The following is a 26347-nucleotide window of genomic DNA, read 5'->3' on the forward strand; positions in this document are numbered from 1 at the left end:
ATTATAAGTTTAAATATAAAATTAAAATAAAATAAAATGCTTTAGATATATTTTTAGTATAAAAATATAATTATGACAAACCTAAGTTTAATCAAACAAAAGATTCATAAAGTTAATATAATTATTTTTTTACAATAAAAAACAAAAATAATTACATCAAGGTAGAAAAAGAAGATTGCAAGATGAAATATCCAACATAGCAAAAGTTCTAAATTTATTCTTGAGAACTTGGAATTGGAAAGAGTTATTTTATTGTCATATTCTTTTTTTCAGTCACAGATTTCAACCTCAAAACCACTAGCCGTAATTATTCTCATCTTTGGGTTTCTCCAGATTTGGACATTTTTGTATTTTGACAAATCTCGCCTTCTCAGGCTTTGAAAAGGTACAACTACGAGTAAGTCATCAGGGTTAAATATGAGATTTCGAAGCACAAGAAGAAATTGGATGGATGGAGTCTTTGTGTTTATCCTACTTAAAAGTTACAAATAAAAATAAAACAAAAAATGTGAAACGTATTTATTAGCTTAAAAGTCGGGTAATATCATCAAAATTTCAATTATAATAATTAATAAGCCTTGAATTCTAACGATTAGTGATAAAATATATAAAATCGTTTTTGTCCGGAATCCTGTTGAGTCGATTATCGATTTCTGTATATGCTAAATTGCTACCGAACTAATAAAACACCATCAATTAATTTGATTCATCTTACCAATTATCCATTGGTTATTGATCGGGTTATCAATTAATTGATTTATCCGGTATAAAAATTGAAACCAAAAAACACAAAGTGTAGTACAAAATTCTAAATCATACCTAAACCATTAATTTGATAACCCAAACCAATGATAAAATAAATACTTTTTCGGTTTGAATAAAAGGTTAAAAGATAAAATCTGAATTTATCCAGTCATAACATCCAACTGTTACTTGCAACCATATCAGTATATGTTTCTTGCTTTCAATCATTTTATGAAGTGAAGACACTCTATTTCTTCCCATAATGTCATCATATCAGTCTGACTTTGTGGTAGGTAATATGTAAAACTGTAAGAAATGAAAGTGGAACCTATCACAAGGAATTAGGCAACTCATTGAAGATAATGACCAGATAGAGAAAGGGATCTACACATGCAAAGTCGGTGGAAATTACTGTCATTCGCCTATTATCCACAAAATTACCGACCGACTATACGGGCCCCAACCTATCAAAATCAACATGTCAATATCCAAAACATATCTCTACAATAAATAACATATCACTCTTTAGAGAGATTCGTATGGAAAAACATATTTATTTTATGTTAAATAAACATAAAATAATGAGAGATTCTTTTCGTAAAAAAGATACAGGTAAAATAAGCACAACAACAATTGAATAGATATATACCATATTATAGAACAAACGAACAGATAAATTACTTCTTCAACCGTATCCATTGAATTGTTACAGAAGAAAGGACAGCACAGTGTACCGTGATCACACAGGACTTGGGGATCCAAGGGAATATAATGTATGCGGTCTATCCTGATGCAAGCATCAATGGGCTCGAACCAGCCAGCATGGAACCAACTATAATGTTACTCCAAGGCTCCCCCCACCTTAGATCGAATTGTTACACAGTAAACAAAAAAAGAAATCAATCAGGAGCAAGATAAAATTTCTTTACCCAATCAGTATACAGCCCACAACTGTCTGAAGCAGTCCTGCCGATCTCCTGCAGAAGAACAAGCTCATGTTGACAGGACCAGGGTAACCACATCAAAATCTTGGCTCGGCCATGGTCACGCTTACTGAGCAATGTTCTGATGATCAGTTCCCTCTGCTCTTCCCAGTCAAATGAAATGCAAAAGATAAAGGCTGAGACACTTGAAGCATGAAAAATACAAGAAATCACACAATCAAACGGAAGTTAGTACGAGGAGGGTATTCCAACAACAAAAAGGCTGGCAGTACAAGCTTCCAAGCAATCTTTTCAAAGCCGAGCAGCAACATTACCCAATGTTTTATCTCAATGCTCCATCAAAGCAGTTTCAGTTTCTGACAATGGTGCTGCAACAGTATGACTTCTATTAGAACATTAAATTATCGATAGCCTGGTAGAGCAATAAAGAAGGCATTGCGGAAGATATCATAAGCAAATGGTGATGGGTCCTACAGATGGCTTTTACTAACAGGTACAAAAACAAACCGGTTCCGTTTCAATAGTAAGTATCAATGAGGAACCGGAAGCTTGTCAAAAATGCATGTGGTATTGCTAATGATTTTTTTCTACTTTGACAAACAAGTTGCCTTTGTGGATCAAGAGCAAAGAACAAAGCATGGATCTCCAAGAAGAACGAAGATTTAAAACTTCCACACAAATAAGAACTAAGAAGAACAGCCTATATAAATATGCACTGCGAAGAGAACAATAAAATGCGACTCATTCTCGACAAAGCTGTCTCTCAAAGGGAAGAGACCAAAGAGGGTTATTTATCCAGAGAGAATTTAACAAAGAACATGTCTACAGTTTACACACCACGCAATGTCCAGATTAGGAAATTATTTCAAAACATCATCATTCCATGTTATCAGTTACGGCATGGAACCACCGTTCAGGGACTCGGGGATTAGGGATATAGCGTGAAGGTTTAAGCATCAGAGAATCAGCATGGGGAACTGTAGAAAAATGAATTCAAAACTACAAGAAAATTGTCAAATAGATCTACTAGGTAAAAGGTTGGAACAAACATACCAAGTAAATCCTCATATGAATCTGCTAACAATGATGCATCCATAAGCAGAGGAGGTGAAAATACTTGATCCTGAGCTTCCTCCAAATCATAAAATGACCTATGTGCATCCGAAAATGAAGAGTTTGAACCCATAGTTGAAAGAAAACCATCATAGTCATCCACAGACTGCAGATCATTTAATAAGTCAGGTATTCCATCAGACTTGATGTTCATATGACTATCTGGTGCACCAGTCCCTAAAAATGAAGAATCTGGTTCTAACACAAACAATTTTTTTCTTCTCAGCAAGTTTGCCCTATCTCCATGCTGAGAAAACCCTAACCCTGAGACAGGCTCAAAGTAGTGTTCAGAACTATCATCAGAACGACTGTCTTGAGATGATCCCTGATGGTAAGATTGGGAGCGAAGTGCAGCTTCTCTGACAGATCTCTTCAGATTTTGAACAAAGCTTGTGTCATTATCTGCAAAAATTTATAATAAGTTTATACATCTAGCAATTAAGAAATCAATGTATGCATTCAGAAGGCAGAACAAAAACCTTGTGGCAGATTATCGAAGGAATTATTTAAAAATTGCTGATCCATAGACTTCCTCTCAGGCATATTTTCAATTTGGCTGGTTTGGGCCGAGATCTGTCGTTTCTGTGCACCACCTTTTCCTGAAGAATTTGGTGTTACACTAAACAAAGGTGGGAGCTTCAAAGTAGTGGGACTAGCTGATGTCTTTTCAAATTGCATGGATGACAACCTTGAGCTCATCTCAGCTACCTCATCATCGATATGTTCCTGTAGAATATATGTAGTTTAGGTTTTTCTATTGTTTCAAAAAGGTAAAAGGAAGTCCCACAAAATGCTTCACAAAACATTACCAATGTTCTCCCACTGCTCTGTGCTTGGACCGGTGAATGTGATCTACCCTGAAAATTGGCTGTTCTAGAAGAATTGGACGAAATACTACTAACTTCTTCTGTAAGTTCTAAAATTGAATTCTGTATGGATGGAGCAACTTCCTTCAGTTGATTTATGAGCACCTAGAGATCAATGAATTCACATCACAAACTTTCAACAGTATAATTGTAATATTTTCAAATATTTAGTTATATGAGAATGCCAGGAAGAAATCACATAGTGTTGTATTGTAATATTTTCAATAATTTAGTTATATGAGAATGCCAGGAAGAAATCACACAGTATTTTTTTGTCTTGTTGGGATTTGAACGTGAGACCTCATGGTTCTCAACCCATTTCATTGACCACTAGGCCACACCTCGGATGCTTAACAACTACCTTGCTTTCTTTGAATTATATGCATCGATAATAATACTCTCTCCAGAGTCCATGTATAATAGTTCATAAGTGCAACCAAATTAGACTGAATATCAGACCTGTATACTTGCTAGGTGCTGCTTATGTTCGGCAAGGGTTGCAGCCAAGGACTCTGCATGACCACCAGTACCACCATCATGTGAACTCCTCAAAATCTCTGGACCCTCTCCATCATTTGCTTTTGCCTGCAAAAAGTAGTGGTACCAGAAAGAAAGTGTGAAATTAAAATCAAAGACAGATTCAAACTGTTAAATAAATTCCAAAGTGTAAAAACAGATGCAAAACCCCTGTATTCCATTGTTTAATACATTGACATTCTCCTATTAACTACTTGTAAAGTCCAAATTAGGAGCAGACATGGTGCTCGGTGACATCGCAAAACCGTAGATGTAGAAAGTCCTTGCACCATATTTAGGCCCACCCTAAAAAGGTTTTGCTTCACCTGGACCACTTGAATCCACATAACAAGAGAACTGTTCCAAACATTTATGTAAACTGCCAGGCAATATTTTAAGCTTGAAATTCATGGAGAGAGAAAAAAAAAAGACTTCTGACAAGACTTATAGAATCTTGAGTCAAAGGAATCATCATACCAGTTGAAGGGATTGCTTATGAACACGTTGTAGGGCATGTGTCCAACGCCTCAAAACTTCTGCTATATCAACAGTAGGATGGCCTCTTGCAATTCTCTCATCAACTCGAGAAAATGAGTTATCGTCTACTTGAATATGAGAAGAATCTGAACTCTTTGCATGCTTTTCTCTATTCACATCTGCTTGTGATCTTTCAGCTTGATGTGAAGAAGCCAAATGGGGTGGTGGAGCTACAGAGCTTTGATCCATAGCTGTGAGCAAAGCTGAACCAGAGATGCGATACCTAAATGATTTTAAAAAAATAAGTATGAAGGCAAGGCCAGGTTTTAAAACCCAAGAGAAAATGGAAGGTGATCATACCTATGCTCACGATGAGCAATAAGATCTTCTATCGGGCCAGAGGCGAGAATTTCATGTTGATCTGTATACATATATACATAATACAAGTAAGTGCCAGGTATACAAAATTCTAGTACACTAATTGCAAGATCAGTGAGAGAAGCACTCTGCAAAAGCACGCTAATAGCATAGTATTATTAGGATATAATTGACAAATGAGATACTGATTGAACGCACTCTTGCGAGACAGCAAAGAGTCCCACAAACGGGTAGCTCTTTGAACCATGTGTGAGTTCTGACTTGAGCTTGATACAAGTTCATCCCACAGTTCACCTTCCAGCTTTACTTTGTTTCTCACATCCTGCAGCTTTTCCAGTTCTTGCTGCAAATAAGCCTGAGACAAAGAAGATCAAAGATGATCCTCAGAAACAATTATTTACCGATGTGAATAAGGGGGTAAGAATCCAACTCCAAGTCCTCAAAGAAAGGTGACAAGATTTTCTTTCACCTCTTCAGCACAAAGGCCTCGAAATTCAGCTGTCAATTCATGAGCCAAATTAGACCACATGGCCTGTCTACGAACTGCTGTTTCTGCATTACTCAAAAACCTCCTTCTTTCAAGAGCAATCCTAGCCTATTCACATAGAAGCAGCAATTAGATCCATCCACTAGAAATAATTCTCATGTGAATAGTGATAGTGTCTACAATACATATGAATTGAAGCTTCGAGACTAGCAAAGAAAGCAATCAATGCCTAAGCATAGACTACTGGTAAGCTACTTTGCCAATGTGATACAAGTAATAGCTTCCACATTAGGAAAGAAAATCGAGTCATATCATATGTTGCCTTGCATCTAAAATATGCAGAAAACTAAAAACCTTGGCTTCGGGTGATAAAGCTGTTAGATTCAAGGTCACAAGAACCCCTGATATCAAAATGTGTCTGTTTAAAAGCCTAGCGGATGGAAGGAATCAGAAGAGAGACCTTGGTTACAGGAAGTAGTGTGGCTGCATGTGAGAAAGTTACATCTGTTAATGATGCAGGCAAGGGGTTAGAAACAACATCAGCAGCAAACATTCGCCTATGAACCTCCCTCAAAGCATGCAATGAAAGTTGCCATAGAAGTTCAACAAATCTGCAGTAAACATGTGAAATATATAATCAATACTAAGTAATATAGTGGCTATAATGTTTACTCTTGACACATCAGCATGCAAACTTCACCTTAAAGGGTATGAATCAAACTTATATGAGTATGTTAACGGAAAACGAAGCAGGTACTATCTACTATCTAGCTCTACCACTCACAAGAGGAATCATTTCCCGCTCCAAAAGTTTTGTGAAATTCAATAATAAGACAAAGGCACCAGAAAATTCATTAACACTCATTTATTAATACAATTAATTAGGATGGGCTGGAAAGAGGGCATTTCAGTGCGACACAGGTGCAAGAACTTGCTAATGACCCTAGTGCAATTCGAACTTCAAAATTTTTATTTACTCCCTTACAGAAGCTATGGTATCTGTAGGACAACTATTTTCAATAATGCAATTACTAACCACTGATCAAATTACTTGCTGAGTTGAATCAACTTGCACTGGACTACCATTTGCAACACATAAAACGGAGAGAAAAGAAATAATACCAGGATACAGAAAAATCAAATGATAGCTCCAAATAATTAAAATGAACCACAACCAGAGCGGTATATGAATTGAACTGCTATCAATGAGCCAACCTTGGTCCACAGCATGTGGCTAGAGATGAGACCCTCGAATTACTTCTAGGCAGTGCCCCCTGAGATTCCAGCTCACTTATAATCCCTTGTACAACCTAAGATTTCCAAAAATAAAAAAATAAGTAAGCTTTCACTAGAAGAAGACCAACTCTAGACGAATCAATACAGATTGTGTGTATCCAGTTCAATTATTCAGAGTGAAAAGACCTATCCGCTTAGGAAAAATCATGTATACAATTACCTTACGAAAATCGCGAGATTGTGCGGAATCAAAAATTGGCCAGACCTTATCAAAATCCTGAGAAGATCTTGCAGTGAGAAAACAAACAAAAACATCCAATGGAAACATAGTAGAAAGTATAAGCCTGAATCACAGGTGAGCTAAGAAGTTCATATTGATAGGTCGAAAAGTAGCAATTACCTTAGCGGATTGAGTAGGACCTCTAAGAGAAGATAATATAAAGTAGAGAAGCTGTTCGCCCAATTTAGGGTTCGAATGACGAAAAAGTCCGACGCGAGGTGTGCCGTTTCCGGCTCCGATTCCGATGACGGATGGATCCAGCCCTAGTAACAAACAGTTGGTGTACATTGCACTTTCCAACTCAACTTCTCTCTCCTTCTCCCGGTCCATCGTCATTCCACTCTTTCGCTATTTTCCTCACCCAATTTTGCTTCAACTCTCCGTCTCGTCTCTGTCTTTTGGATTTTCGATTTGAATGTATAATAATTAAGTAAATTTTCAAACGAGAAGCCCTTCTAGATTAGTCAATTTAACATTAGGGCCTGGTTGTTGGATCATATGTAAGAGTTGGATTTAAAATTTGAGGGTACATTTTAAAATTTCTGGTTCTTAGTGGTGGGGTCGGGTTGGATTAAAAAGGAAGTACTCGTGTTGTTTGTTATTTGCCGATGGAAGAAAATTTTGAAATTCGTGGAAGGGATGTCTCTAACGTGCGCCGCTGAAATCATGAACAATTATTCTGCGCTTGCTGCCGGCAAATGCGATTTCGTCATCTCTGCTTTGCCCATTTTTGGTCTTGCCTATAAAAATATTTTTATTTTCATTTTGTATCAGTATTTAACATTTGTTTTGAAGTTTAATAGGAAAATGGTTTAAAATACCCCTAAATTTTTATTTATTAGTTGATTTTACCCTTATCGTTAAAATGAAGATATTTATATCCTTGTCATCTACAAACTTGTTACCCCTACCCTCAATTTGATGGAAAGATGAATTTAGGGATTTAGTTTGGTATGAATTTATTTGGTTTAGTGGATCGAGTTCGGATTTTAAGGAAGAAATCGAGTAATTTAATTGAAATTGAGTTATTTTGGTTGATTTGTGATTTTTCATCCAATTGAGAGGTACAGGTGACAAGTTTGTAGATGGTGAAGGTATAAATAACTTCATTTGAACGATAAGAATAATGTTAACTAGTAAATGAAAGTTGAGGAATATTTTTGACCCTTTTTCAAATTTAATTAATCTAATTTTTTGTTGTATAAAAACGGACTCACTACACCATGTCTTTTAGCTAATTAAATACTATTGATTTACTTGTTTTCGTATTAATGATACATGTGTTTTTATTTTATATTTGACATAATAATAAATAAGTACGTACATAAAAAAAATAAAAAATAAGCTTAGCAGCAAAGCTTAGTTTAGCAAGAAAACTTTATGGGTGTTCTTTTACCGCTATTCTAATTTGAGTCAAATTTAATTACTATCCAAAGATGACATGGCAAAATAATTATCTGGTAAGGAAATCTATATTGATTTCTCTTTTCTTCTTTTTTTCAATAGTGTGACTAAACCATTCACATACATTAGAGGTGAATTTGATTTATTTTAATTTTTCAAGGCCTAACTTATCGGTGGCCCCCTAAAGTTGGCATGAAATTTCATTTAGACATCTTAACTAGGCGATGTTCATTTTAAACCCCTTATGTTGGATCTCGTTGTGTTATTTTGACACTTTTCGCTGATATGGCATGGTGAGTGTAATACACTCAAAGTCAGCGCGTGATAGGGTTTTTTTTACCAATTTTTTTTATTGTTCATCTTCTTCCCTCTTTCTTTGTGATTATCTCATCCACCACACACCATCAACCCACCGCCGCTGTATTATCGCCATTAATCTTATTAAAATCGAAGCAATTTTTAATTTTACAGATCTGAAAATCACCACAACCATCATCTTCTTCTCATTCTTTTTCTTTAGATCCAACAATTAAATTTCAGTGCCACGAAATAATTACTCTATTTCTCGTTCACATATTTGAATCCTCTGCACATACGAGAAATGCAAAAAAAAAAACAATTATTCCATTGTTAGTTATAACTGATTCTTTTTAGAAGTAAAGAAGAGAAAAAAATTGTGCTTTTATAAATTAATATTTTCAATGTTATTAAATTCTTTTTAAAATGTTTCTTGAAATGACGATAAAGTGTAAAAGGGGTTGAGGTTGGGGTGGGTGGGGGTAAAGAGGATGGACGATCTAGTGGGGGTGGAGGAGCGGTTAGGGTTGGGATGGGTGGAGTGGAGAAGACGCCTGGGTTGGTTGGGTGAAAAAGACAAGGGTGAATTTCTTGATGAAAATTAGAAGTGATGAATTTCTTTTTTAAAAAATATTTATTATTTGAGTTTTGAAATGCCACATGTCATCAAACTAGTGGTTATTTTTCTTTTTACTTAAAAGTCATTAGTTTAGAATTATTTTTTATATATATGACATGTGTCTTTGTTTAATTTGTCACTTTGACACGTCATCGGCGAGTGTTTAACACACGCTTTATATTTTTGGGTGATTGTTAAAAAAGTATCCAAATGACACAACGGAGCCCTACATAAGGTATCTAAAATGAACAAAACTCAGTTAAGATGTCTAAGTGAAATTTGGTGTCAACTTTAAGGGGCCACCGATAGGTTAACCCATTTTTCAATATGTTTTTTTTGCACTTAGAATATTGCAATGTTTAATAAATGCGAGGAATAATTTTTTCCAATTAGTTTGAATAATTTTTTAAATTTTATTTCACATATTCAAAAGAACAAGAAAAATATATTTATAATATTTTTAAATCTTAAAATCCAAATGTCTTTTCTTTTTCATCCCCACCATTCGTTGGCTTTGTGAATTAGTGTTTTCAAGTTTCTAAGCCTTATTGTGCTCACCTTTTGGGAAGGTAACAACTAATAAATGCTAGTAATACTTGTCATGTTTAATTAATTTGTCAATATGGAAATAGTTGAATAATTAGATTTTTTTCATTTAGATAAATAATTTTATCTCTGTTCATTTTTAATTGTCATGGTTTCAATTTTTAAAGTCAAACTATAAGAACTTTGACTAACATCTTATGATGTATTTTTTCATTATATTGATATGCAAAATATTTGCATTTTTTAGTACTTTTCATATAACTTTTGAATATCTTTTTTTTTTTTTTGTTCAAATATCAAATTAATGTGATTTAATTTAACTTTGAAAATTAGTCAAATTGACTTTTGAAAAACGTAACATGATAATTGAAAGTGAACGGAGGGAATATAATCAAGTAAGTAGTTACTATGAATATTATATTTAGTGCGAAAAAATTATGAACAATTGAATAACATATTAACATGTATAAGATCTGCCAATTCGATTGGACATGCAAACAATTTAGCAAGATAGAAAAATAAAAGTTATATTAAATTTATGGTTCACTGGCGTAACTTGTAAATAACGTAGTATTTATTAACTTGATAAGACATGTGCAAAACTTAATAAAGTATATAAAATGTATATTATACTAAAATGACGTTTGTTTAACTTAATTTATGAAAGTGTAATTTTCTATTATTCTAAATATGTAAAAAAATTACTTTTTTATATAATTTTTTTAAACGGAGAAAAAATCTAAAAATGACACATAAACTATTTGTGGACCATTACTTTTTTTCTTAGAGAAATTAATTAGATAGTCATTCAGCCTAATTGGAAAATGTATATAATTTAATCAAGTAAGTAGTTACTATGAATATTATATTTAGTGTATAAAAATTATGAACAATTGAATAACACGTATAAGATCTGCCAATTCGATTGGACATGCAAACAATTTAACAAGATAGAAAAATAAAAGTTATATTAAATTTATGCTTCACTATCACTGGCGTAACTTGTAAATAACGTAGTATTTATTAGCTTGATAATACACGTACCAAACTTAACAAGTATATAAAATGTATATTATACTAAAATGACGTTTGTTTAGCACAGTTTCTAAACGTGTAATTTTCTATTATTTTAAATATGTAAATTTATTTATTTTTTTGTATAAATTTTTTAAACGGATAAAAATTCTAAAAACGACACATAAACTATTTGTGGATCATTACTTTTTTTCTTAGAGAAATTAATTACATAGTCATTCAGCCTAATTGTTTTGCAAAGATCCCGTGCTTTGTACGCCAATCCGATAACTGATAAGAATGAAATTGGGCTGGACTTATATAATTAAGCCCATTAGCCCGTATCCTCTATTCGGATTTATTATTTAAACCCCACCCGGAATCCGGAAAAGAGAAGTAGAAATATAAAACCGTAAACTCAAGAAAGGAAAGAGGGTAGAGGCGAATTCTTGTTTGCTTGTGTGGGTAATGATAGTTGATTCTGCATCAGCTATAAAGCGCCAGAGATTCACCGTCGTTGATCCAATGGAGTTGGAATCAGCTAAGGTATTCATTTCAATCTCATCTTTCTTTTCTTCTTTCAAGATGCCGGTTCGATTAAACTTCTTGTTTGTACCATTTACCCCCTTTTTTATGTGATTGGAGTATCCAGATTAGTTCGCATGTTGTTTCTATGGTTGATTCATGGTGGGAAAATCCATCTTGTTTGCTATTTTCTTGGTTTTCTTTCTTTAGAATCTTGTAGAAAGAAGTTTGTATAAAGACTTAGTCCAGTTGAAGCAATATTTCCAGTAAAAATCTGAACACAAGAAAGGTGCCAGTTGTATCTGCTTCTTGTTAATCTTTAAATCCGTTTACATACATTCCATTGTTTTAGGGTTGATGTTTCTTGTTAATCTTTATACCCATTCCATTTTTGTAGAGTTGCTGTTTCTTGTTAATCTTTAAACCCATTCCATTGTTTTAGATTTGCTGTTTATTGTTCATCTTTAAACCCATTCCATTGTTTTAGATTTGCTGTTTATTGTTCATCTTTAAACCCATTCCATTGTTTTAGATTTGCTGTTTCTTGTTAATCTTTAAACCCATTTACACACATTCCATTGTTTTAGGGTTGCTGTTTATTGTTAATCTTTAAACCCATTCCATTGTTTTAGAGTTGCTGCTTCTTGTTAACCTTTAAACCCGCCCATTGACACATGTTCCATTGTTTTAGAGTTGCTGTGTATATGCTTCTTTTCTTTTGTTTTTAATTATCTGCTTCTTGTTAATCCTCAAACCCATTTATACACAATTCATTGTTTAAGAGTTGCTGTGTATCTGCTTCTTGTTAATCTTTAAACCCATTTACATACATTTCGTTGTTTTAATGTTTTTTTTTTTTTGGTAACCACTGTAAACATTACCATAACATCAAAAACAATTACAAAATAAAGAGCACCCATTCCTGCTAAAAGGACTTAGGCCTCCTACAAAAAACAACTAAATACATTGTAAGTGCTGAATGAAAAAACTACAGTTTCTTGCCTTCTTTGATTTACTTAAGAAATATAATCTCTCTATCAACTCCTTCTTAATTTGTGTTACTACCTCCTCTCTATGTACACTTTTCCTATTAAATTTTTTCCAGTTTCTAGCTCTCCAAGTATGATAAAGTATGGCCCCACTTATAGCTGCAACGACCTCCGTTTGAAACTGCTTCCAGTGTTTCACCTTTATACACTCTAGTACCTGCTTGATTCCATTATTTGTCAATGTAATACCTGCCCACTTCATCAACTCTTGCCATACACTTTTTGTCCAGCTGCATTCTTCAAATAAATGCACTGTGGTTTCCATAGTCTGTTCATCACATAGGCAACAGTCACTATCCTCAACTGGAATATGCAATCTCAATTTCCTCTCCTGAGTGAGTAGTCAACCTTGCACTGCCAACCACACCATAAATCCGTGCTTAGGTAGAGCCACAGCAGTCCAAATCAAATCAGCAATTTTCATGTGTGGCCTATGTCCTAATAATGCATGATAGCTTCTTGTAATAGAATATTTTCCACTTTGAGTCAGTTTGTATTTGCCCTGGCAGTACCATTCCTGCATTTGTTACTTAATTGCATTAAGTTTCCTCCAATACCAACTACACTCTATAGGGACCTTGTGATTCCATATTGAACTTTCATCCTTTAGATATATACCATGTACCCATTTAACCCACAAAGCTTCCTTGTTCTCTATGATCTGCCATATCAATTGGCCCACTGAAGCTATATTCCAAGTATTACTTCCCTTTATATTCAATCCACCTCGTCTTTTAGGATGACACACTTTATCCCACGAGACCAGTGCAACCTTCTTCTTTTCCTCATCAGAACTGCCCCACAGATAACTCCTGCATATTTTATCTACTTCCTTTAGCACACTTTGGGGTAGGATAAACACTGCTCCCCAAAAGCTATGTATAGAAAATAGAACAACATTTATCACCTATAATCTTCCAGCATATGATAGCTTCTTGGAGTATGTCACCTTTATCCTCTGAGTAATCTTATCAATCAAGGACCAACAATCAGTTTTCCTCCATTTCTTTGGTGAAAGTGGCAAACCAAGGTATTTGATAGGGAATTCTCCAACTGCAAACCCTGTCCTTTTAATGATCTGATTTCTTGTATCATCATCAATCCCAGCAGACACTTGACTTTTCCATGTTGGCTTCCAAACCTGTGGCTGCACTAAAGTGTGATAGTGCTTCCATTACTCTGTTTACAGTAGCCAGATTACCTTTATAGAATATCATCAAGTCATCAACAAAGATCAAGTGAGTCAGTTTCACCTTCTTACACATTGGATGGTACCTAAAATCTGGTATGAGAATTTGTTAGAACATCACTTTCTTCCCATTTTATATGATCATTTGTCTATCTCTTTGTGCACAAATAACAAATAAAGTATGCCCTACTCTTCAGTTTCTCTAGTATTGTATTGAGCAAAACAAGCATACAAGTGTGAAATTCAGGCATGTAAGTGTTGCACTTTTCTTTTGTTCTATATTTGTAATACACCCCTTATTTTAAAAAGCGCTTGTAGAGGTGTGTAGGCCATAAAACTTCCGAATTAAACTGTTAAGGCACTAGCTTGAGACATTTGTAATAGCCTGACTCGTATCTAGTAGGGAAAAAGGGCAGTTGGGTGCACCAAACATCCAAGTTCATGCATGGTTCCGGGGCTGGGCCCGCTCCCCAAGGAGGTGTCAGTGATAGATACCATTGCTTAAACCCGTGACATATTGGTCAATTGGAGATAACTTTACTGTTGCACCATGATTCCCCATCATCTAACAGGAAACAAATAAAAATAAAATAATAAACTGCTCAGGTGTCACTGGGTATGTTGTTGTTGATGATGATGGTGTTGTTGTTGTAAACTGCTCAGGGGGAAGAGCATAGATCAGAACTTCCTTAAAATTATTGAACTTGCAGAAGCACCGTCAACGATGAGTTATAGTAAAATCTAACTTGCAGCTGTAAAGGTAAAGAATGATAAACAAATCCCATACAAAAGCTGCCAAATTCAGTTCTAGTATCTGTTAAGTAAAGTTACCTATTCCCCTTTGTGTAAATACATCCGACTTTACTTCAGTTACACCCTCAAAAGCTAAAATCATGGAAAGCTCTGTCTGTTACTCAAGCATGGATATATATATATATATATATATATATATATATATATATTATTTTATTTTTTATTTATTTTGGATTGTAACTTTTCTGTTTTATTGGGTTAATTCAGGCGAAGCTTGCTGCTGCAAAAGAAAAGTTTGGACGTGAAATCCGTGTATTTGAAACAGCAACAGCTTCTTCAGTGCCTCCTGATGTTTCCAGCAATGGTACTTCCTACTTGATATAGACATTACCACTAATACAACTTCCTAAACTCGATTCTATTGTCTGTTTTCATATATGCTCATTTTATTTTGCTGTGGCCTTTCTCAATCACTTCTGCAGTGTCAGAGGAGCCCGAAGACTTCTATGAGTTCACTCCGGAGGATTATTATCGACTTTTGGGAACTAAAAAAGAAGGTAAGATACACTTGTGTGTAGACTTTCAGATTAAAAATGGCTTAAGTATTTGCTAAGTGAGATTTCTAGCTGACCTCTAACAGAAGAACAAAGAAATATGTCAATTAGTCGATTTGATTGACAAATTACACTAGAACTCTAGACTCAATTATTTTTCTTATTTGCTTGCGCCTTGCAGTATATTCACCGTGTCTTCCACATTTTTACCTTCTTCAATTATATCTTGTTTGTTATTATAGATCTGTAGAAAAGTATTCAGGTATTTGGTTATTTTATGATGCTGCTTATTCTAACTGGCATTGGGAAAAATTTCAACAGCGAAGCACTTGAAGACGAAGAAAATTCGTGAGGCAGAAGAAGCTGCGCGCAGAGCAAGGATAACTAAGGTTTTCAGTCGATCCTTCTCTCCAGATGATTCTTTCACTTGTATCAAGTCTAAATATTTTTGGTGTTAGATTTGGTAAATTAGGTTTTCATCAGTATTGTTAAAGCCACACTTGACATCTGAAAGTTGGTATTGCTGAGCAGGTGAGGCTGAAAGTGTCATCTTACTTGGAACAGTTCTTTAGTGCCTAAATAAGGCTCTAAAGCGTGCTCCTCACTGTGGAATCTATCTTGGAGAGGGCGATGATAAAAAATAAATGCAGCTGGTGAAATGCTACTTTAATGGCTTAGAAAATATTGTGAATAAATTTGTCAGTGATTATGAAGAGGAAATTTTAAATTTTGCTGAAGAAAACTAGTCAGAAAGATTAATTGAAACTTAAAAACAACAAGTTACATCCGAATTGGATGTTAAAAATGAATTCTGAACTTAATTGACATGACTTTTTATCCATATATATGCTCACTCAATTGCAGTTTTTTCAAATTTCTTGGCCCATACAACTTCTTGTCCATGTACTGAGTTTTCTTCATCATACATGTGTTATCTTATTTGTTTCTTCATCTGCACCTTACTTCGGGGTGTTGGCTTTGATTGCAGCTTTGCCCTTAAAGTCCCAGGGGATCTTGACACTTTTCGACGTCTTTGCATTTGACATAATTGGTTTTTATATCACGTGTTGGTCTGTGTTGTTCAGGCTGTAATCAGAGTACGCTTCCCGGATAATTATATATTGGAGGCCACATTTCATCCGTCAGAGACAATCAAGAGCTTACTTGACCTTCTTGTGAAAGTGATTGCTCGCCCTGAACTGCCTTTCTATATCTGTAAGATTATTCTAAACATTTGCTACATTTTACTTTTTCCTATATTTTACTCGCAAGAGCAGTTTATAATAATAGTGTTGCTGAAGATTTAATGCTTGTCCGTTATTTCAGATACCACTCCTCCTAAGAAGCAAATAAAAGATTTTTCTCAGGATTTCTATTCTGCTGGATTTATTCCTGGTGCTGTTGTTTATTTCTCTAACGATCTACCCAAAGGTTAGTGCAAACTGTTAACTGTCTGAATTCTCCGCTCTTTTGTAACTTTAATTCTTTGAAACCTCTGTTACATATTCGGGCATTGTACCTGCAATGACTTGCATACTTAATATACTTCAGTGGTGATTTAATGATGTTGAATATTTTTGGTGATCCTTCTAAGAAAACCTTACAACAGGGAGGTGTGAGGGGCTAAAGTACCTTTAGCTCAAGAGAATCTTTCTCCTTGACCTCAGTCCTTGCTTTTTTAGAGGGCAGGTTTATATATATTGTTCAATAACCTGCTAAGGCATATCTCTTCATATCTGGAATCCTGTGAAAGCCGTCAGTGGTAATATTGATACAATCTCCGTGTTTTCATCAAAAATAGTTGTACTAATCTGGGAAAAAAGGTCCCCATCACCCAACTCCCTAGATGCTCATGTACATGCCTTTTTCTCGTACTAATTTAAGTCGTTTCTTATCTGATGGATGATTGGTAAAACATCCATGTGGGTATATGTATTAACCTATGAATATATGTAAGACACCACAATTTTTTGCTTTACCCGTGCGACAGCAGGCACTTACTGTGCTGGATAGTGGTTGTTCATTTGGACATAGGAGGCTAGAGACCGATGTGTGCTCACATTCATTTGCGATCAAGTAAACAACCCTTGAGAGAACAGCAAAGGAAGTTCCTCCTAACAATCTTTGTTTGTCATTGAGCTTGTCTTGGGTTTTTAGGCTTTTATCATACTTTCTTATTTCCAAAACCTTTCTTATACAATATCGCATAAGGTCGTGATGCTTGTTCAAGCTACACCAGCGTTAAGTGCAAGAGCTAGCTCTAAGGTGGCGACAGTTTTCTGAGAGGCTGAACTTGGTCTTTGAGCTTCCCTTGTGTCTTCAGGCTTTTAGCTTGCTTTCTTATTTCCAAAAACTTGCGTACACAATAAGCACATAAGGTTGCTATGCTTGGTTAAGCTACGTAAACGTTAAGTGCAAGTGCTAACTCGACGGCAATGACAATTTTCCTAGAGGCTGAACTTGGTCTCTATCAAGAGGACAGTTCGTAGAAGCAAGCATTGGAGAGTGTCCAGGAATGTGAGGCGTGGCTATACTATGACACTTCAATTGGACTCTTTTTCCACATTATGGAGGAGATTAACCTTTTCACCAAAATTGAGATTATATTTGCTGGTTTTTAGTGTACAGGAATAATGAAGCAGGAGAAGTTTGTTGTTCAGTTATAATGGTAGGTTGGAGTTGTTGCATGCAAATGGTTTTAGGTTGTATGACCGTTAAGGTTATCATCTCTCTTTCTTCTCCCTTCTCTGGGGTTGTGGGAGGAGGATTTGCTATATGTTGCTGCATGCCTGGGATTTGTGCTCTTGGGAAACCCTAAAAGAGACTCTGTGGTTTTAAATAAACATTTAGTTCTTCGTTTGTTCCTTTCTTATGATTCATGGACTTGGCTACGGCATATGTTCAGGTATAATTTCCATGTGGATACAGTCATTTGTTTATTTTTATTTTTTATGTATATGTAATTTTGAAGGATATGCACAAAGTACCCATACCGACATTATCCCATTAAATATTTACTACTGAATGTTCTTCTGCTCTTTCTTTTGTTGTTGTTGTTGTTGTGTATATATGCCCCATATGCCCCAGGTTTAATGAATCTTCTGCTGACTTTATTCTAATTTGGTTTTTGGAGTTGTGTTCTTTCGGTTACGCTCTCACCTGTCTCTTAATCATGTTATTAGTGAAATTGATCTCATCTATTCACAGGTGATGATGGTGCTGCAGCATCAGGATCCTATCTTCAAGAAGAGGTCATGTCTTTGCAAGGATTGGATTCTATGATAGAGAAGATGGAGCCTGGTGAACCTAGCAGAGATGAATCTCCCACAACCAAACCCCCTCCTTCAGTACCAGATCAAAAGCCTGCTGCTGATAAGAAGAAAATTAAGCCAAAGTGGTTGAAACTGTGATATGGTCGATGATCTCAGGGTTATACTATACTCTAATCCAGTGTTATATGTGATTCATAGCTTGTTCTGTATGTAATCAGTTGTCACTTTGCTTCAGATGGATAGTCACTTGCTGGAGTTGTATGACAAAAGCTTTGCTTGTTTTGTATGTAATCAGTTGTCACTTAGCTTCAGATGGATAGTCAGTTGCTGTCCAGTATGCGAAAAGAGGAGGTTTGAACTTGGAAATATTCAAATATAGATTTAAAGTCTAACTTGTTTACTTGATCTGTCCATAACCAAATATAAGGTATTACAGTGTTTTACCATAACTAATTGAGTGACCTTCTGAATTAGAGAAACTAATCAACTGTTAGGTTTGCTGATTAGAAGGAAAGACTGGTTTACAACTTAGAAGACATTTCCAGATTTGAAAGTCAAGTGGGGTCTCCCCTTTGTTGACGATTTCTAATAAAAAGAAAAATTTCCAGAGTCTCCTAAATCTAAATAGTGTATGAAAACAATTCCTCCGTTAAAAATAAGCTCAATATTAGATTTGCTTGGTTGGATATTTTATAATGATAAAATGTCTTCAAATCTCCCCAATTATTTTATTGTAGGGCCAGAAAATGAGAGCTATTTATTCACTCCCCAATTATTGTATTTCTCTGTTTCAATGTTTGTCTTATTTTACTTCTTAATCTCTTTAAAGAAAAAATGTTTATTTCCTTTTCTTTTTTTTTTTACTTTTAACTTTTTATTCAACATGTTTAAGATCACAAAATTTAAAAATATTTATTTTAACTATTCGTCAAGTAATTTGAAACGGAGTGAGTAATTCTTATATAAAGTAAATGTAATAAAAGAATATATTTTGAATTATCTTTTATTTAATGTTTATCGAGACAATCTCTATACTTTTGAGATAAAAATAAAATCTTTATACATTTTATGCCGAAACCCCACTTTATTGCATTTTCAAACAAAATGTGGAGTATTTTTGTTTGTAATTAATTACTATGTAATTGGAATAAAGTCATAATGTGGTCTAGAGTGGTGTTCTACTGTTGTGACTAAAATCTCGAAAACATCGAATGGTGTACCCACTATGTAGTCTTGATTATCGTGTTTCATTCAATTGACACGTTTACTAATAGGAGTTGAGTGATTACAGTAATTAATTTTGTTTACTGTTCTAAATTAGATATTAGTAATGTGAAATGGAGAATGATGTTAAAATGTGGTTGGCCGGTAATTAAAAAGACGTCAAAGACTACGGCGGCGTATGTAAGTCAAAGTGGTAGTAGGTGAGGGTATCTCTATAATATATTACGCTTAAAATCTTTATTAAAATCATCGTTTTGCTTATAGCCTGCCCCTCTCTTTTTCAGGTTTGATCCAACCCCTTTCCTGTTTACTGCTTACTCTCCTTTTCAATACCTAAAAGCTGGTTTCTTGTCACTGTTCTGCTCACCTTTATTCGATCTTGGTAGTTTATTGGTTGCTTCATTTCGTTTAAGTTTGCTTTCTTTACTTGCAAATTTTGCTGGATCTTTCTTACATTATTGTCTGCTAATTCAGGTTAATTATGCTTTACCTTGTCATCAACTGCTTCTTCAAAGTATATTCTTTTGTTTTTCTTGGATCATACCGCTTTCTTTTCTTGCTAGTGTAAAGTTAGCAAAGTTGATTACTTTATGCAGCCTCCTTAACTACCCAATTTTCAGAATCTGATTGAGTGAGTACTGTTGTTTGATCACAACTCACAGTGTTTGATTGACTGATTATTGATTTATAGATCACAACTCACAAGGCTGAATTGAGTTCAAGCTGGTTGTCAAGATGGCGGCATCATGGTGTATTGAGAAAAGGGGTTCTATTAGGAATGACTCTTTTAGAGACAATGATAATATACCTGAAACTGGGTGTCTTTCTATTATTGTTCTTGGTGCTTCTGGTGATCTTGCCAAGAAGAAAACTTTTCCTGCTCTCTTCAACCTCTACCGCCAGGTGCAATTCACATCTTATTACTTTTGCTCCTTTGTAGGTTAACATTTGGTGTTTGCTTTTTGTTTTTGTGACAAAGCTGTATCTATAACCTAGTCATAAAAAGAAATCTGACTAATCATACCTAGTTATATACCACTAGTTAAAAAGTTTATGGAGCTCATTCGAGCAATATGCTAACTCTGGCATTGAATTCTCAGGGATTTCTTCAATCCAATGAAGTTCACATTTTTGGCTACGCAAGGACAAAAATTTCTGATGATGACTTGAGAAGCCGTATCCGTGGGTGAGTATGATATTTATTGCATTTTCATGTCTCAAATTCATGATGAAATACTTTGTTGTTCGCGTTGTCTCTATTTATGTCAATTTTCTTCAGATACTTTTTGTCTTGGTCTCCTTAATATGTGATAGTGAGGATGTACCACTGCTTTGAATTATTTTTTCCAAATAGAAAACAAAAAAAAAACTCGTATATTCTTCTGTAGGTTGTTCTTGCTAGTTTACCATGCGCCCCTGATTCTCCCCCCAAAAGAAATCTTCTCATTGTAGTTCACCTGCTCGCTGATTAGAATACTCATCCTTCGTATTTTTCGCTCTACTTCCATTCATGTCTCTTGCAAACCTGGGGAGAATGCCTTGGCTTTAACAACCTTCTTTGATTGCAGGTATCTTTCTCAGGGGAAAGAAAATGAAGGAGAAGTATCAGAGTTTCTGCAACTGGTGAGTGAAAAGCTTTTTCATGTTCTTTTCACCATTTAACTGATGTTCTATTAGCTTACTCGTGATTGCTCTTTCAGATTAAATACGTCAGTGGTTCTTATGATTCTGCTGAGGGATTTACGTCACTGGATAAGGCAATATCTGAGCACGAATTCTCAAAAAATAGCACAGAAGGATCATCCAGAAGACTCTTCTATTTTGCTCTTCCTCCATCAGTATATCCCTCTGTTTGCAGAATGATAAAAAGTTATTGTATGAACAAATGTATGTATTTCTTCTAATAATGAGTTCAACTTTACTATTACTATGCAATCCTCATTCTTTTGGTCTTTCATCAGTCAGCTTCAAAGACTACTTTGCATGGTTATATAAGATATATGCTACTGTCCTAGTGTGAATAAAAATTACGAACCTTCCTTTCTGGATGTCATTCTATTTTTATAAAAAATCGCCCCTTTTTAGCTTGAAGAATTGTCATACAAAATTAATGATAGGCAATACATTCTTTAAACAGGAAGATCAAGTTTAGTGCTATCGTCATCTATATATTTGTAGAAGTAAAATGGAGTGAATAGAGTTGACTTGTGCAAGAAAAGAAATGTCTCCTTTTCAACAAACAAATATTTCATTTTGGTGAAAATTGGTAAACCCTTGTATTAAGGTTTCATTAGTTTGGGATTTTTACAGTTTACAGCTTTGATGTTCTGTTGAATTTTTACATTCTAATTTTGATTTTGAGAAAAAAGAATTGCCAGCATACTGTATGACTTACGTAAGATATCCTCAAGTCACTGTACTTGGTCAGATTGTGGGCCAATAAGTAGCTGTTTTTATTTTTGCTTGCAATGTTTTTGGATATTCAACCGAAATTGTTAAAGATTTTCTTGCACTATTCCAGCTGATCTTGGTGGTTGGACACGGATCGTTGTTGAGAAGCCCTTCGGCAAGGATTTAGCTTCATCTGAACAACTAAGTTCCCAGATCGGAGAACTATTTGACGAACCCCAAATTTATCGCATTGACCATTATTTGGGGAAGGAGTTGGTTCAGAATTTGGTACTTCCCAAGACACACTATTTTGTTGAGTATGAGTTCACATGGGTACGTGCATTTATCTCATATTGTATGATATCTACTGCAGTTGGTGCTGCGTTTTGCAAATCGCTTCTTTTTGCCGCTCTGGAATCGTGACAACATTGATAATATACAGGTATATTTTCCCTCTAAGATACATGGTACAGTACTAATTTCTTGTAATATACCTATAAAGAAAATTAACGCAGTACGACGATCTTCCAGCTTTAAGATTGTAGCAATCAATAGTTGAACATGTTCTCTTACTGCTCTTCTCATCAGTATCATATTCGAAATCATTACAAAATTAAACAAGTTAGATACTCATATCACACTGATATTGAAAGGACGAAAGGTGCATCTGCTTACAGGGTAGGAGAGGAGGCTTTCCTCTAACTTCTAAGCATATAACGAGATGTATCTGCAACACTTAAGTTGTAAGGTTTGCTTAGCTTGTCACTCAAGGTTCAAGTTCTTGAACTATTCTGAACTACCTCCAAATGCATGCCTCTCACAAATCCTAATGAGGAAATAGTCTGTTATGTAGAGTGAACACCTTACCTGGTGGTTAAGTGTCTTGTTTCGATCTGATGTATGGAGAAGAACAACATGATGATCCAATACGATGGCTGAGATAATGAAGAAAAATCTCAGTAGTCAATAATAGATCAATATTTAGATATGGATATCAGCTAACTTACCACATTAGCTTCCTGTTGTCCTTTCTGTTTCTCGTACCATGTTTTCTTAGAGTGTTTTAGTTGTGATGCTCTTCACCTCCAAATGGTCACTTTGTTTCTCCACTTTTGCAGATTGTCTTTAGAGAGGACTTTGGAACTGAAGGCCGCGGTGGATATTTTGATGAATATGGGTATGCACATGGGCTATGTCTCCTAGATGAGCTTGAGAACTTCCATTTTTTTTCTCTGTGCACCTTTTCTTATTGTTGGCTTCTGTTCCCTTAACTTGAAGGATCAGATGAAGCCTTAACAGATGTTCCTAAAGAAGCCTATAAATTTTCTTCTCTGTACTTCACTAAGCTGCATTTTGGGTTCTTTTTTTGTAATAATTAACCTTATCCTTTCATCCATTTTGCAGGATTATACGTGACATTATTCAGAACCATCTATTGCAGGTGACCCATAATTATTCTGACTTTAAGGCTAACAAGTGCTATCTACTTCTTATTTATATTTTTATTTTGTACTCCTATAATATTGGTCTGAGATGAGTTTACATGGAGTAACATGATCGGTGAGGGTTCATATAGCCTAGTCCAAACTTGTTTGGGATTGGGGTGTAGTAGTTGTTTTTGAATCATCGTATCAATACCTTTGTTAGTTAGAAACTCAAAATATGGGATTTACTATACTTCACAGGTTCTCTCCTGGAAGTACATTACAAGAAGCCAGTTCATGATTATGTCTCAGGATTGTGGTAAAACCAATGCCTACCCATTCATTAAGATCTGAAAAATCCATCTACATATTAATTTTTGATAGGTGCAGCTATTTCCTTGCGTAGGCTCGTCCTTGTAGTAATTAAAAACGTCGGGGGTCGGGGTCGGGGTGGGGGTGGAATACATTCCTCACCCATTCTTTCCTGCTATTTTGATTTTCTATTTCTTTAATCATTGAACAGTTGAACTCTGCACTATGCTTGGGTATGTTAATTCTTACCATTAGTGACCTTCTCAACTGCAGGTCCTTTGCCTTGTTGCCATGGAGAAGCCTGTTTCTCAGAAGCCCGAACACATTCGGGACGAGAAAGTTAAGGTATGTATCAGGTTAACACTGCGACAAACTCAATGTGGTTGCTTGCTACTTTGTAGGATAATAAGATAATGATAATGACTTGAAGAACCAACACTCTATTTTCACAGAATTGTGTGTGTTTCACTTATTTGTTTTCTTATCCACGCAGGTTCTTCAATCAATGCTTCCAATTGAAGATGAAGAGGTTGTTCTTGGACAATATGAAGGCTATAAGGATGATCCAACGGTTCCTAACAACTCAAATACTCCTACTTTTGCTACTATGGTTTTACGCATACACAATGAAAGATGGGAAGGTTAGATAAGAATTTCACAAGTTTAAAACTTGTATTTTAATGTTTGATCTCAGCTGTAGAGTGCTTTTTTATCTGTTGTTTCAGAGATGTACTTTGGCTACTCCTTTTTGTCTGTATCTTGGGTGTCTTATGTATATGTGGCTTACCTGCTGCAGGTGTCCCCTTTATAATGAAGGCTGGAAAAGCACTAAATTCAAGAAAGGCAGAAATACGAGTGCAGTTTAAGGATGTTCCTGGTGATATATTTAGATGTATGTGTCAGGATCTTTCTAAGGATACCATTTTTTGTCTTACTTCCTAACATTTTTGTAGATGTTTGATTGTTAGCTCATGTTACATAGACTATCAAATTTCATCACCTATAGTGGCAAACTGCATCACCACTAATGTATCAATTTACTTAAGCCAGAAACAGAGCTACTTCTGGTTGATACGTGGATGGTATCTCAAAAAGTGATGCAAACTTGGGTTACTGTTCTTTTTTCATATAGAAATCACCTGCTCTTTGTTTTCATTTGTGAAGCATGTGATTTGATTGTGAGAAGTAGTTGAAACTTAAAAGATGAACTCTCTTCTGTTGATGATATATATGCATGCATGTCAGAGAGCTTTTCTACTTGAATAGTTAGCTCCTTCCAGTATTTCTATAAAGAAAGCTTATCTTAAAAAATGTTTCTACAAAGGGCTGGAGCTTTAGGTTAGTCGTCAAGGAGGCTGCAAAGACAATAGTATCACAAGCTTGGGATAGAGCTTTGATGTTCATAGGTTAAATCATAGTTGCTGCTTTTAATTCTCCCAATTGAAGTTCAGCATTGCTAGGCCATTTAATACCATGATTTCATTTTTGGTTTTCCATAAACTCTCTATGCAATCTAATTGGTCATCTACTTGTTCCCTTTGTGACTTCATTGCTGTGTATCAGATTTTCAGTCAAGTTCAATGATGGAAAAATACCTTTTGTGACATATTAAACAGGTCAAAAGCAGGGGAGAAATGAGTTTGTGATACGCCTCCAACCTTCAGAAGCCATGTACATGAAGCTTACGGTAAGAATAATTCTGTGCTACTTGTTCTGTTCAAGCTATCAGTTTGGTTGTTCATCAAATAGTTTCTGAGCTGGCCAGGCCAGGAAGTGTTCAAATTACAATGTAAGAGATATTGAAACAGAGAGAAGGAGCCACTATTTTGTTCATTATCTGAGTTTAAGAGAATATGGAGGTTCACCTATTTATTCATTGTTCATTCATTTCAAGGAAAGAGAAGAGAAGAAAAGGAACAGCTCTTTTGCTCGTGCTCCTTGGTGACACATCTTTTATTTCTCTCATGCAGGTCAAGAAACCTGGGCTTGAAATGTCAACTGTTCAAAGTGAATTAGACCTGTCGTATGGGCAGCGTTACCAAGGGGTCGTCATTCCAGAGGCTTATGAACGTCTGATTCTCGACACGTATGCTTCTCAGCCTTTGTGCATGTCCTTAGTTTTAACTTGTTTGGTTCTTGCATTACACATACTGGCAGATAACATAGTGTGCTAACAATGTTTTCTCATTTCACAGAATAAGAGGGGATCAGCAGCATTTTGTGCGTAGGGATGAGCTCAAGGTACGTAGTGCATTTTGTTTTTGTACCCGTTGCATAAACACAATTGATGGTAACTCTTATTCTGTTAAATATAGGCGGCTTGGGAGATTTTTACCCCTCTTTTGCATAGAATTGACAATGGAGAGGTGAAGCCAATTCCATACAAGCCAGGCAGCAGAGGCCCTGCTGAAGCAGATGAGTTGTTGCAAAATGCCGGTTACGTTCAAACTCATGGCTATATATGGATCCCTCCCACACTATAAGTTTGGAAAAGTATTGCAGATGAGTGTTACCTTGTCACTTTTGCCATGTAGTACCCTGCCTATGTGCAAACTTATTGAGAAGTAACAAATAGTCCGTGTATCACAAATATATTTGCATGTAATAATCTCATCTTTTTTAAGCTAATAAATGAGAGTATCTGAATATTCCTTGTTTTTTTCCTAATAGTGAATAAAGACCCCCTTTAACTAAAAATGTAAAATGAGGATTCATATAGCTGATTCTAACTAG

The 26347-nt window shown here is 35.3% G+C and overlaps 3 protein-coding genes across 8 annotated transcripts; 2 read left to right on the forward strand and 1 right to left on the reverse strand.

Moving 5' to 3' along the window:
* Nucleotides 1–900: 900 nt before the first annotated feature.
* LOC102594368 (AUGMIN subunit 6-like) lies at nt 901–7564 on the reverse strand. The gene is made up of 13 exons (XM_006338600.2): nt 7162–7564; nt 6982–7038; nt 6741–6835; nt 5986–6136; nt 5508–5633; nt 5237–5393; nt 5021–5081; nt 4661–4943; nt 4127–4252; nt 3611–3772; nt 3281–3527; nt 2742–3203; nt 901–2056 (listed from the first exon to the last, which is right to left on the reverse strand). The coding sequence occupies exons 1-13, from the start codon at nt 7375–7377 to the stop codon at nt 2016–2018; spliced, it is 2184 nt and encodes a 727-aa protein (XP_006338662.1). The 5' UTR covers nt 7378–7564; the 3' UTR covers nt 901–2015.
* Nucleotides 7565–11323: 3759 nt separating this feature from the next.
* LOC102594700 (plant UBX domain-containing protein 1) lies at nt 11324–18629 on the forward strand. Its single transcript, XM_006338601.2, has 7 exons — nt 11324–11467; nt 14705–14801; nt 14920–14994; nt 15313–15380; nt 16077–16206; nt 16318–16422; nt 18199–18629. Exons 1-7 carry the CDS (start codon nt 11390–11392, stop codon nt 18399–18401), a joined length of 756 nt encoding a protein of 251 aa, XP_006338663.1. The 5' UTR covers nt 11324–11389; the 3' UTR covers nt 18402–18629.
* Nucleotides 18630–19647: 1018 nt separating this feature from the next.
* LOC102595038 (glucose-6-phosphate 1-dehydrogenase, cytoplasmic isoform-like) lies at nt 19648–26273 on the forward strand. 6 transcript variants are annotated; one of them, XM_006338606.1, is made up of 16 exons: nt 19648–19687; nt 20179–20390; nt 20588–20673; nt 21056–21110; nt 21188–21374; nt 22009–22166; nt 22252–22320; nt 22997–23055; nt 23283–23319; nt 23888–23959; nt 24108–24255; nt 24411–24506; nt 25231–25301; nt 25585–25700; nt 25810–25855; nt 25930–26273. In XM_006338606.1, the coding sequence occupies exons 2-16, from the start codon at nt 20223–20225 to the stop codon at nt 26095–26097; spliced, it is 1536 nt and encodes a 511-aa protein (XP_006338668.1). In that variant the 5' UTR covers nt 19648–19687; nt 20179–20222; the 3' UTR covers nt 26098–26273.
* Nucleotides 26274–26347: the final 74 nt, after the last annotated feature.

This window comes from Solanum tuberosum, unplaced genomic scaffold (genome assembly GCF_000226075.1).
Source record: "Solanum tuberosum cultivar DM 1-3 516 R44 unplaced genomic scaffold, SolTub_3.0 scf00004, whole genome shotgun sequence".
NCBI lineage: Eukaryota > Viridiplantae > Streptophyta > Magnoliopsida > Solanales > Solanaceae > Solanum > Solanum tuberosum.

Excerpts from the sequence above, each read along its gene's own strand:
- LOC102594368 (XM_006338600.2), bottom strand. The coding sequence starts at position 7,377 with ATGACGATGGACCGGGAGAAGGAGAGAGAAGTTGAGTTGGAAAGTGCA. Across the intron at positions 6,137-6,740 it reads GCCACATGCTGTGGACCAAG|ATTTGTTGAACTTCTATGGC; the intron begins GTTGGCTCATTG and ends TGTTTACTGCAG. Across the intron at positions 3,773-4,126 it reads AGCACCTAGCAAGTATACAG|GTGCTCATAAATCAACTGAA; the intron begins GTCTGATATTCA and ends ATTGATCTCTAG.
- LOC102594700 (XM_006338601.2), top strand. The coding sequence starts at position 11,390 with ATGATAGTTGATTCTGCATCAGCTATAAAGCGCCAGAGATTCACCGTC. Across the intron at positions 11,468-14,704 it reads TGGAGTTGGAATCAGCTAAG|GCGAAGCTTGCTGCTGCAAA; the intron begins GTATTCATTTCA and ends GGGTTAATTCAG. Across the intron at positions 14,802-14,919 it reads TCCTGATGTTTCCAGCAATG|TGTCAGAGGAGCCCGAAGAC; the intron begins GTACTTCCTACT and ends TCACTTCTGCAG.
- LOC102595038 (XM_006338606.1), top strand. The coding sequence starts at position 20,223 with ATGGCGGCATCATGGTGTATTGAGAAAAGGGGTTCTATTAGGAATGAC. Across the intron at positions 21,375-22,008 it reads AAGTTATTGTATGAACAAAT|CTGATCTTGGTGGTTGGACA; the intron begins GTATGTATTTCT and ends GCACTATTCCAG. Across the intron at positions 23,320-23,887 it reads TTCAGAACCATCTATTGCAG|GTCCTTTGCCTTGTTGCCAT; the intron begins GTGACCCATAAT and ends TCTCAACTGCAG.